The sequence below is a fragment of the Oncorhynchus mykiss genome, chromosome 22 (assembly GCF_013265735.2).
Source record: "Oncorhynchus mykiss isolate Arlee chromosome 22, USDA_OmykA_1.1, whole genome shotgun sequence".
NCBI classification, from domain to species: domain Eukaryota; kingdom Metazoa; phylum Chordata; class Actinopteri; order Salmoniformes; family Salmonidae; genus Oncorhynchus; species Oncorhynchus mykiss.
This window is the reverse complement of record NC_048586.1, coordinates 12,025,397-12,037,684: the sequence shown is the minus strand read 5'-3', so window position 1 is coordinate 12,037,684 and position 12,288 is coordinate 12,025,397. Positions and strand designations below refer to the sequence as shown.

General features: G+C 39.8%; 2 protein-coding genes across 4 annotated transcripts; one reads left to right on the top strand and one right to left on the bottom strand.

Annotated features, from left to right (window-relative positions):
• The first annotated feature begins 2,792 nt into the window (after nt 1-2,792).
• LOC110501393 (ras-related protein Rab-9A) lies at nt 2,793-6,603 on the top strand. 3 transcript variants are annotated; one of them, XM_021578932.2, is made up of 4 exons: nt 2,793-3,222; nt 3,782-3,830; nt 3,947-3,976; nt 4,079-6,603. In XM_021578932.2, exon 4 carries the CDS (start codon nt 4,123-4,125, stop codon nt 4,726-4,728), a length of 606 nt encoding a protein of 201 aa, XP_021434607.1. In that variant the 5' UTR covers nt 2,793-3,222; nt 3,782-3,830; nt 3,947-3,976; nt 4,079-4,122; the 3' UTR covers nt 4,729-6,603. The 3 variants fall into 3 exon arrangements, with proteins under 3 accessions (XP_021434607.1, XP_021434606.1, XP_021434605.1); XM_021578931.2 differs by having other exon boundaries at nt 2,795-3,222; nt 3,746-3,830; XM_021578930.2 differs by having other exon boundaries at nt 2,795-3,222; nt 3,696-3,830.
• A 283-nt stretch (nt 6,604-6,886) lies between these two features.
• LOC110501392 (trafficking protein particle complex subunit 2) lies at nt 6,887-12,209 on the bottom strand. The gene is made up of 5 exons (XM_021578929.2): nt 12,075-12,209; nt 11,705-11,823; nt 11,342-11,486; nt 8,382-8,467; nt 6,887-8,290 (listed from the first exon to the last, which is right to left on the bottom strand). Exons 1-5 carry the CDS (start codon nt 12,175-12,177, stop codon nt 8,192-8,194), a joined length of 552 nt encoding a protein of 183 aa, XP_021434604.1. The 5' UTR covers nt 12,178-12,209; the 3' UTR covers nt 6,887-8,191.
• Between the last annotated feature and the right edge of the window lie 79 nt (nt 12,210-12,288).

The window sequence follows — 12,288 nt, the reverse complement described above, 5'->3', positions numbered from 1 at the left end:
CCAATTCTTAAATTGGAAAAAAAAAAAAAATCTGTGAGCTAGATGCACAGTTTCTCTACAGAAAAATCAGATTAAACTAGAACTGTGCGATGTAGTAGGGAGTTGTAGTTTCCAACTGGCCAATATTCAACATAGTTTCGCACAGAAAACATGGTATTTAACTACAATGACCATAATCCATTGAGCCCGCCTACTTGTCTCTTCTGTGTGGAGCAGACACATAGATGGAGAGAAGAGAGAATGCATGATTGAGAGGGATAGAAAGCAGTTGCTTTGCGGGGGAGGGATAGAAAGCAGTTGCTTCACAAGGTATTTCTACCAACTATTAAGTGATTAATAGTTGGTATTCAGCAGTCATGAAAGTATGCCTTATTTACTATGAACTACTAAAATAGTGATTTTGTCAGACAGTATAGGCAGCAGTTTATATTCATGGGTTGCATGTTTTTTCACAATATTGTTTTGAACGTTATTGTTACTCAATGAGCACTGATGAAGATTTCATCAAAAGTGCATTACAGTGCTACTGAGGGGTGCAGCGGTCTAAGGCAATGCATCTGGTGCAGGAGGCATCACTACAGTCCCTGGTTTGAATCCAGGGTGTATCACATCCTGCCTTGATTGGGAGTCCCAATCATAGCTGGTTGTGATACTGCCTCTCAGTGCATCTCAGTGTTAGAGGCGTCACTACAGACCCTGGTTTGAATCCAGGGTGTATCACAACCAGCCATGACGTGACAGAGATGACTTGGAATTAAATAATGAAGTCGTCAAATAAAACTAATGTAACATAAACAACAACTGAAATATTTTATTAATGTAAAGTAATGTGAATAAATAATAGTTAATAAGCAGTCATTTGCAGTCACTACTATCATGGGACTTTAATCACTCAGCACTACTGCTAGAGAAACGCTGTTTGCCAAACTCATTCTCACAGAAAGCAACACATGTTCACTTAAAACAAATTAGTGGGGGAGTAGTGGAAAAGCCTTAGGGGCAGTAATACCAAACCTTTTTCAGCCTCTCAGTGCATCTCAGTGTTAGAGGCGTCACTACAGACCCTGGTTTGAATCCAGGGTGTATCACATCCTGCCTTGATTGGGAGTCCCAATCATAGCTGGTTGTGATACTGCCTCTCAGTGCATCTCAGTGTTAGAGGCGTCACTACAGACCCTGGTTTGAATCCAGGGTGTATCACAACCAGCTATGATTGGGACTCCCAATCAAGGCAGGATGTGATACACCCTGGATTCAAACCAGGGTCTGTAGTGACGCCTCTAATACAACCAGCTATGATTGGGACTCCCAATCAAGGCAGGATGTGATACACCCTGGATTCAAACCAGGGTCTGTAGTGACGCCTCTAACACTGCGATGCAGTGCATTAGACCACTGCGCCACTCGGGAGCCCCATGACGTGACAGAGATGACTTGGAATTAAATAATGAAGTCGTCAAATAAAACTAATGTAACATAAACAACAACTGAAATATTTTATTAATGTAAAGTAATGTGAATAAATAATAGTTAATAAGCAGTCATTTGCAGTCACTACTATCATGGGACTTTAATCACTCAGCACTACTGCTAGAGAAACGCTGTTTGCCAAACTCATTCTCACAGAAAGCAACACATGTTCACTTAAAACAAATTAGTGGGGGAGTAGTGGAAAAGCCTTAGGGGCAGTAATACCAAACCTTTTTCAGTTACTGTACCACCAACTGGATTTTGCTCTGCCTGGAGTACCCCTGAAATACCTTGTGTGCATTTTACCAATAGGCCTATATTCAGTAGACCTATGGTCTGTCTCATGAGTCTTCTCAAGTATCCCTACGGGTCCTCTGGTTGGCAACCACCGATATAGTGGAATGTGTTCCATAGACATCGCAAAAGAAAAATGATCTTTAATTGGCCAGTTTTTACTCTTTAATAGACAACACCATGAAAATATTAGGCCTACTAAAGACATCCAATCAGCTGACAGACTGTGTAAAATATGGGCCTACAATGTTAGAAATCATAAATAATCGTAACCAATTTACCAGGCTAATGCTAAATCTTTAACTCTGTCTGTCCTCTGGTCAAAAGTTATGGGAAAAGTAGCTTGATTTTGGTACTGGTCTAGTCCTGTCTACCGTGTGTGTATCGCCCTCTGGTGGCTCTGTTCCTGTAAGTATCAGAAGTGGTGTTGATTGAGTACTGCAGCTAGCTAGCTATTTACTGGCTAAAACCATAGAAAATGATAGAGGCCTCTAGTGGCCAAAAGGCAATTTTAGCATGGACAACACCATTGGTATAATAAGAACTGGAGACTGCGTTCAAGATGTCTGACCGTTGTTTTCAAGGTAATCTACTCACGTTTGCAAACACTGATTCATGGACAGTCTATATCCGGGTAGCACTCAGTGCGAACAGGGAGCAGTGCGAACAGTGACAATGACATCACGTCACCTAAAAACATGGTAAACATTGGATGAAAAAACATTTATCATTGTCGGCCTTCGCAACAATTATTTTAATAATTCAATGGTTGTATTGTGAAAAAAGGTGATGACTAAAGTGTCTTATTAGGAATATTCTAATCTGATTTCTCTATGGGGGAGTGTATAGCAATCGTTTTTCTGGGCCGGGTGTCAGTTAAACTGCAGTACCTAAGCAAAACTGTAGCCCCTGAAACTGTGCTTCTTAATAACAGGAACCCTGGCCCCTAGCATTGAGGGCTTCCACCATTTAATGTAGCCAACTGGGTGGGACTTCCAACTTTATTGGCTGATCCCACCTGGTGACCCTGTTGGAGTCATGTCCAACTGGGTCACCAGGAAGGATCAGCCAGTCATAAAAAAATATGTACTACTTTAACATGGAGATAGCCTCAATACTGGCACAGATGCTATAATAGCACAGATACAAAGATGAGTCCTCTATCAATCTCTATGGCTAAAACAGTCACCAGTACAGTTGCATTTGTTTAAAATGGCTTTTTATTATAAATAATCTGCTATTGTGAACTGAGTGATGGGACACGAAAACATTTAACAGTACTGTAAAAAGTTCGAGACTTCTTGGGTCACATGAGTGGAAACAGAGGCTAGTCCGCCATCAGTGTTGAGCCAGCCAGTAAACGTTAGCTAACTCCTATTGAAGCCAAACGATTGACAGCTTGAAAAAAAGCTTTTAACTATCACAGTCCTTGGATGTGTTCTTCAAAACTTGCCAACGGTAAGGTAATTAAGTGTCTGAAGGTTTAGCTAGCTAACGTTTGCTAAATCGTTTTCAGCATGCTTAATAGCTATAGTAGCTAGGCTACTTAGCATAACAAAGCTAGCTCAATATTGATTGTCATCCAACTTCAGCCTGTTGTGAAGGCGTTGCGCCCTATTTTATTTTAAGTTCGTTACAAACAATATTTCACCGTGATTTTTTTCTTCTTCTTCCGTGTCATAATTACCTAGCTATTTAGCTAACGTTAGTTATACAACACTAACTAACATTAGCTAGCCAACTAGTTGGCAATTTAATAACTACTGTTAGCAAACAGTAGCTATGACATGTCAGTTGAACTATGTGTCGGTATGTTTTGTAAAAAGGCTGGTAATACAGACAGCTGTGCAGTCACTGTACTGAATGTTTATGTTACGTAGCTATACTTGAAGGTTCAGTCAACACATTGCTTGCTAAATATTTCATTCCAGCTGTTTGAATGTTGACTATGCTTCACATTATAATGACCCACACGAAACAGACACACGTGACTAAGAACCCCGGCCATTGTCTGTAGCACGTGATCCGGGCCAGCTGAGACCGAGGGAGGCTTCAATAATTCACGGGTAAGTCAAGTCTCTTTGGTGAAGGTTAACCACATTTCACTTCTCCCTATTTGTGTGATTTGACTAGTGTTTAATTGTTGTAAGATAAAGTGATAACATTCAAGTGTTTTCCATAGGTTTCAAAATATCTACACTGAGCAGTAAAGGTAAGTCTAGCTCCTAGACATACTTTTTAGGTGGAAAAACAGGTTTGAGAAACTTGAAGGCTATTGTGCTACAGTTGTTAGTTACACATTACTGTCCGCCAGGTTCCTATTCTCCAGAGGAAGAGTCCACGTGCCGTTTAAGAGCCATGACCGCCAAGTCATCCCTGCTGAAAGTCATCCTGCTGGGAGACGGAGGAGTGGGGAAGAGCTCCCTCATGAACCGCTACGTCACCAACAAGTTTGACACACACCTCTTCCACACCATTGGCGTGGAGTTCCTCAACAAGGACCTGGAAGTGGACAGCCGTCTGGTCACCATGCAGATCTGGGACACGGCTGGACAGGAGCGTTTCCGCAGCCTCCGGACTCCCTTCTACCGCGGCTCCGACTGTTGCCTGCTCACCTTCAGCGTGGATGACAACCAGAGCTTCCACAACCTGGCCAACTGGAAGAAGGAGTTCATCTACTACGCTGACGTCAAGGAGCCCGAGAAGTTCCCCTTCGTGGTGCTGGGGAACAAGGTGGATGTGACAGAGAGGCAGGTGTCTGCTGAGGATGCTCAACAGTGGTGTCGGGATAACGGCAATCACCCTTACTATGAGACCAGTGCCAAGGATTCCACCAACGTAGCTATAGCCTTTGAGGAGGCAGTGCGGAATGTGCTAGCCATGGAGGAGAGGGCAGACCACCTCATCCCCACAGACACAGTTAACCTCCACAGAAAGCCCCGCTCCAGTGCTTCCTGCTGTTGATATAATGTAGGGCCTACAACTTATAAAGAACTGGAGCTAGGAAGACACACAGGCTTATCAACACTCATGCTCTCTCAAATAGCATGTGCAAGCACTGGTTAGTGTCTGTGGATGATAATCCACTGGGCTTGTTGGTCTCTGGACTCATTGATGTGAAGAGGGTACTGAAGAATGGTGTTATTTGTCAGATTCCAAGAAATGCATTATAATTTCAATCTGTACCGTATTTGAATTATATAGTCTTAAAACATATTACAACAATGTGGTTGCCAGAAATATATTTATAAAGTTTAATTTCCAAATCTTGTTACACACTAAGTTCCTTTTTTTATTTTGTTGTAGAAAGGGTTTCTTACACTGTGACTGAAACCAATGTGCTGCCTTACCAGTGAAAATATATTTGATTGCATTCAAATTGTATTCAGGACCTTATCCAGAGATATGACCCCAAATGTGATACTTTAAAAGCAAGTCACTTTAATCAACTGACCTGAATGGGATTAGAATATATTCATATTTATAACAACAAATGTTGCTAGATTAATTTATGCAGTATTTTTATTTGATTAAGATCAAGGTTTACTGTCACTACTTTATTGTAGAGGGAGAAATGTAAGCAGAAATGAAGGCTTATGATTTCTTACTCTTTATTATAGGTGCTGAGAATTCTATACAACTTGCTGGCCTTGCAATATTTGTTCTCAACATACCGTAATTAATGAGGTATCATTATGTAATGGATTACATGTTTAACACCTGCACAGAAGGATAAGAGATGAGGAATGTTCAATAAATAGTTGTTGGTATCCTGTGTGTATGTACTGCATGACATTTTATGCTCACTACCACTTAGAGTTTGTAAAGATATATATATATATATATATATATATATTTTTTTTTATCATACCAGAATTTCAGTGATCCAATATCTTGGATAATTGTAATTAAGATGGGTGATAATTAGGTGGATATGATTGAACAAGGTAATATGCTGTATGTACCTCAAATCAAATTGTATTTGTCACATGCTTTGTAAACAGTGAAAGTTAAGTTCCTAACAATGCTGATTAAATCTGAGTAACAATAACTTGGCTATATACACGGGGTACCAGTACTGAGTCGATTTGCAGGGGTACAAGGTAGATATGTACATACAGGTAGGGGTAAAGTGACTAGGCAACAGGATAGATCAAACATTAGCAGCACTGTATATAATGAGTCAAGAGTTAGTGCAGCTGTAGAACTGAAGGCCCATGCCAAATATTTTCAGCCTCTTGAGGGGAATGCGTGTGCTTTCACCACACACACCGGTGTTGGTGTGTGTGGACCATGTTCATTCCTTAGTGATGTGGACACCAAAGAACTTGAAGCTCTCGAACCACTCCACTACAGCCCCGTCGATGTGGATGGGGGCGTGCTCAGCCCTCCGTTTCCTGTAGTCCACGATCAGATCCTTTGTCTTTCTGACATTGGAGGAGAGGTTTTTGTGCTGGCACCATAGTACCAGGTCACTGACCTCTTTATAGGCAGTCTCATCATCGTCAGTTATCAGGCCTACCACCGTCATGTCATCAGCAAAACCCACTGCCAGTTTTTCGAAGGACATCTAATCTTACATGCATTTTATTTACATTTATGGAGCTCAATTTCATTTTCTTCCTTGCTAGTATAGTTTTGATACTAAGACTTTGGATTTCAACCGTTATTGATTTTACAGTATTGTCCATTATCACAATTTCCTCATTGATATTTCATCTAATTCAGGTAGAGTGCTGAGAACACTTTCATATTATTTAGCTACAGCAGTGTTGTCCAGAATTATTGGAATGGAAAATGTTATTTGAATAAACTCTCCATGATGGAATAATTTCCCCTGAAAACATGTTTGTATTTCTTCCCCACTATGAAAAAACCCTACAAATTATGAAAACAAACACTTGATGTCAGAGTAAGACTTCAGCAGGAAGTCATTGAGAAATGTTTGGTGTGATTGTTGCATTCATAAAGGACCCATTACAGGCAGACCATTCCCTCAGTTAATTGTCATGCGATTTCAGTTTAGCAGAAAGTGATTGGTGAATCAACATTACTTTGTACGGCACAAACATGTATACCAGTGAATTATTTTGGAACAAGATCACCTGAGGAAATCCCCAAATTATGTTAATGATAGTATTTAATCAGAGAAACAGGACAGTGAGTCAGAGCATTTCACAAACCTCAGGAATGAATGGCTTAGTTTACACCGGCAGCCTAATTCTGATATTCTGCCAACAATGGGTCTTTTGACCAATCAGAGGAGATCTCATCAGAAATGGGCTACCTGTGTAAACTTAGCCACATTTACATCGATTTAACTAGCTCTCAAGAACCCAAGGGGGTGTATAACCAGCTTACAGTTGGCTACCCTTTTGGCTTCTCAGCCAATGGTACGGACCACAGCTGCCTCCATGTGAACTACAATCCAGACGCTCTGTTTAAACGCAAATGCGCCTCACTTGCAATGCGTTTTTGGAAACCTTTGGAACTTAACTTTCATACAAGCAAGAAAGAATCTTGCAAATACAAAAAAGTACACTTACTCTGCGCAGTTTAGCAAAGTTGCAGCCGGCTACGGCACATGGCACTCCAGATTTCGAGTGTTCCACAAAATACAGCCGGGTGCAACTTTCCTGAACTGCGTACGTTAAGTGTTTTGTGTTTGAAAAATTATTTCTCGCTTATATGAAAGTATGGTAGCAAATGTTTCCAAAACTATTGTGTGCAGGGCATAGTTGCATTTGCACAGAGCATTTGGGCAGCGCCAGAGAATTCCCCTAAGGCGGCAGACAGCTTTGTGAATATTTAACATTACCGTCTTTTGAATGGGCTAGTGTTTAACAAGCTCATTCAAGTTCAGAAAACCTCATACAAACCTTGTCATTATTATCAAACTTGGAAACAAAATTCTGGTGACACTCACACATACACTACATTACCGAAAGTAGGTGAACACCTGATCGTCGAACATCTCGTTCCAAAATCATGGTCATTAATATGGAGTTGGTCATGATGAAACAGGAAATGGCCTATCCCAAACTGTTGCCACAAAGTTGGAAGCACAGAATTGTCTAGAATGTCATTGTATGCTGTAGCATTAAGATTTATCTTCTCTGGAACTAAGGGATCTGGCCCAAACCATTATTCCATTATTGTAATGACTATGTAATGACTATGTAATGTAATGACTACCATTATAGTTTGCATAGTTCTATATGCAACAATGTTCCATGCTTACAATAGCTTTTATACAGTGGTTGGAAAGTATCAGTAATACATACTGAAATTATAAGACATACAACAGGTGATCATATACAAATTATTTGTAAATTATGTATATGTCTTAAAACATATTTCAACTGGAAACTGCACACAATGAAGACATTAAAAAAAGCTACACAACCATGTTGTTCAGGTTAGTTCATCAGCTCAAGAGGTGCTTCTTTCCAAGGAACTGCACTTTCCTGTCAAATGCCGTCGACCGGATTGGAGCATTGGTTTCATAGAAAGGATTCATTGCAAACTGGAAAAGAGCACAGAATAATGAACAAGAATAAATCATCAGAATATGAATTATACATGAACATACTGTATATATAAAAAGGGTAACTCACCTTAATGTATAAATCATACACGTCATTGAAGAAGTTTTTGATTCCGTCTTCTTGTCGTACATCATGAAGCATGATGAATCTCATATGTGATGGAGATGGTTAAGGGAATTATGGAACACACACCCTAAATATTTGTCTGAGCCCTTTGTAACAATGACGATTTGTTGAATTCAACACTGTAGACATAATATTTATGTTTTGTTGCAATGTTTCCAGAGGGCTACATAGGTCTCTGTGGATTTGTGGTTGGTGTCTGCCATGAAATTTGTAGGTTGTGGGTTCAATCCCCAGTCAAGTCTTGATTTTATTACGATCCCCATTAGCCGATGCCAATGGCGACAGCTAGTCTTACTGGGGTCCGACACATAGCGAAAAATACATTACACACAATATTTTTTTTAAATGTATGTAAAGTATTTTAACATGTAGTGTGTGTGTGCATCTCTCAGTTACATATACATGTCCGTACATACACACAAAAAGTAGGTCAAATGGGGGAAAGGCATTGTGACGTGAGGTGTTGCTTTATTTTTTTAAACCAGGTTTGCTGTTCTCTATATGAGATGGAAGGGAGCTCCATGCAATAATGTCTCCGTATAATACTGTATGTTTGCTTGAAATTGTTCTGGACCTGGGGACTATGAAAAGACTCCAGGTGGCATGTCTGATGGGGTAAGTGTGTGTGTCAGTGCAGTGTGTAAGTTGACTATGCAAACTATTTGGAATGAACAACACATTAATATTTCTTATAAAAACAAGAAACGATGCAGTCAGTTTTTCCTCAACTCTTAGCCAAGAGAAACTGGCATGCATACTATTGATATTCACCCTCAGATCACAATGAAGAGCAGGACGTGCCACTCTGTTCTGGGCCAGCTGCAGTCTTTCTTTGCAGTACTTGACCATATGACTGAACAATAATCAAGATAAGATTAAACTAGAGCATACAGGACCTGCTTTGCAGAGTGTGGTGTCAAAAAAGCAGAACATCTCTTTATCACAGACAGACCGCTCCCTATCTTTACAACCATTGAATCAATATGTTGTGACCATGACAGTTTACAATCTAAGGTAACACCAAGTAATTAAGTCTCCTCAACAGCCACACCATTCATTACCAGATCCCAAAGACAAAAAAACAGGACCCAATGGTTCTCTGCCTGGCACTCAATATTGGGAGTATGTCCCTGTGATAGACTAACATCCTATGTAGATTTGAATTGTAGCTGTTGAATCAAGCTGCAGAAACAGGAAATATGCTCCTGCACTATGGACTGTTCTGGCTCAGACAAGGTTACTTACTTACAGTTGAAGTCGGAAGTTCACACACACCATAGCCAAATATATTTGAACTCAGTTTTTCACAATTCCTGACATTTAATCCTAGTAAAAATTCCCTGTCTTAGGTCAGTTAGGATCATCACTTTATTGTAAGAATGTGAAATGTCAGAATAATAGTAGAGATAATTTATTTCAGCTTTTATTTATTTTATCACATTCCCAGTGGGTCAGAAGTTTACATACACTCCATTAGTATTTGGTAGCATTGCCTTTAAATTGTTTAACTTGGGTCAAACGTTCCAGGTAGCCTCCCACAAGCTTCCCATAATAAATTGGGTGAATTTTGGCCCATTCCTCCTGACAGAGCTGGTGTAACTGAGTCAGTGTTGTAGGCCTCCTTGCTCACACACCCTTTTTCAGTCCTGCCCACAAATCTTCTATAGGATTGAGGTCAGGGCTTTGTGATGGCCACTCCAATACCTTGACTTTGTTGTCATTAAGTCATTTTCCCACAACTTTGGAAGTATGCTTGGGGTCATTGTCCATTTGGAAGACCAATTTGTGACTAAGCTTTAACTTAGCTTAACTTTAACTGATGTCTTGAGATGTTGCTTCAATATAGCCACATAATTTTCATTCCTCATGATGCCATCTATTTTGTGAAGTGCACCAGTCCCTCCTGCAGCAAAGCACCCCCACAACATGATGCTGCCACCCTCGTGCTTCATGGTTGGGATGGTGTTCTTCGGCTTACAAGCCTCACCCTTTTTCCTCCAAACATAACAATGGTCATTATGGCCAAACAGTTCTATTTTTGTTTCATCAGAACAGAGGATATTTATAAAAAAAATAAAAATAATTGTCCCCATGTGCAGTTGCAAACCATAGTCTGGCTTTTTTAATGGCGGTTCTGGAGCAGTGGCTTCTTCATTGCTGAGCTGCCCTTCAGGTTATGTCGATATAGGACCTGTTTAACTGTGGCTATAGATACTTTTGTACCTGTTTCCTCCAGCATCTTCACAAGGTCCTTTGCTATTGTTCTGGGAATGATTTGCACTTTTCGCACCAAAGTATGTTCATCTCTAGGAGACAGAATGAGTCTCCTTCCTGAGCAGTATGACGGCTGCGTGGTCCCATGGTGTTTATACTTGCGTACTATTGTTTGTACAGATGACCGTGGTACCTTCAGACGTTTGGAAATTGCTCCCAAGCAATGAACCAGACTTTTACAATCTTTTTCTGACGTCTTGGCTGATTTAAAAATTTTTCCCCATGATGTCAAGCAAAGAGGCACTGAGTTTGAAGGTAAGGCCTTGAAATACATCCCCAGGTACACCTCCAATTGACTCAAATTATGTTAATTAGCCTATCAGAAGCTTCTAAAGCCATGACATCATTATCTGTAATGTTCCAAGCTGTTTAAAGGCACAGTCAACTTAGTGTATGTAAACTTTTGACCCTCTGGAAGTGAAATAATCTGTCTGTAAACAATTGTTGGAAAAATGACCTGTGTCATGCACAAAGTAGATGTCCTAACCGACTTGCCAAAACTATAGTTTGTTAACAAGAAATTTGTGGAGTGGTTGAAAAACAAGTTTTAATGACTCCAACCTAAGTGTATGTAAACTTCCGACTTCAACTGTACCTGTAGGTATTCGGTAAAAGCTAGAAAAAGATATGTCCTGCAGTGACAAAGGCAGAGACGAACCACTCGTTGAACTTGTCCACAGTTTTCAGGTACATGTTGTTAGACAGCCACATGTTTTCATCCACCAAGTCGAGGGCTGCATGCGCAATGAACTGGTTCAGATGCCGGTGGTCATCCTGTTTACATATAAGAGACAGAATGGTAATTGAGTGGGCATTGCAGTATCCTCTTCTTTTTACTGGATGTGGACCAATATCGCAATACATAGTTATATAGGCTAGCTGCCCCTTTAGACAGTTATCAGGAACACACATATACACGTGTATACATGCATGTATGTACTACACACATATAAATATATATATTATGTTGAGTAAATCATAACGATACATTCCTTTGACTCAGCTTTACCAGCAGGCAAGAATTCCATTTCAAAGACAGGATTATCATGATGCCCAACCATGACAAAATAGAAACTCCCAGACATGTTTCTTTCCAGCAATCTGCAATTTTCTGTGTGAACAGAAATATTGACACATTATTGGATAGTAGTAATATGGACACTGGACTTAAATCCTTAACTAGCTATCTAAGTTAGCTTGTAGCTAACGTTAATGTAGCTAGCGTGCTGCAAATACGTGATTATCGTCAAGCTAAACACATTGAAGCAAACGACAAGTCTTAATTTTCATAAAGATCCCATAGGTACGTGCATTTACCTCCAAAGCAATGGTTTTAATATGATAAATCAAATGTGAATTTACCTGTTAAAAACGAGCCTTTCTTTTCCGTAATACCGTCGCTGTTTGATAACGACTTGAAAAGTTGAATATAAAATACATTTGCAATGAAAAGGGATTTAGTCATTTTTTATATCTTATATTACATTTGATGTATGCATATGTAGTAATATATCTGCTAGTTGACTAATGTATTTGTTTTTATTTCTGATTTCAAAGACATAATTGATGCATCATA

Bases quoted from the DNA above. Each gene is read 5' to 3' on its own strand.
- LOC110501393 (XM_021578932.2), top strand. From the start codon at position 4,123: ATGACCGCCAAGTCATCCCTGCTGAAAGTCATCCTGCTGGGAGACGGA.
- LOC110501392 (XM_021578929.2), bottom strand. From the start codon at position 12,177: ATGACTAAATCCCTTTTCATTGCAAATGTATTTTATATTCAACTTTTC. The intron at 8,468-11,341 runs ATATCTTTTTCT...CATCTCCATCAC, and splicing joins TGCCTTTGTCACTGCAGGAC to ATATGAGATTCATCATGCTT. The intron at 8,291-8,381 runs GTGAGTTACCCT...GCTCTTTTCCAG, and splicing joins TGTATGATTTATACATTAAG to TTTGCAATGAATCCTTTCTA.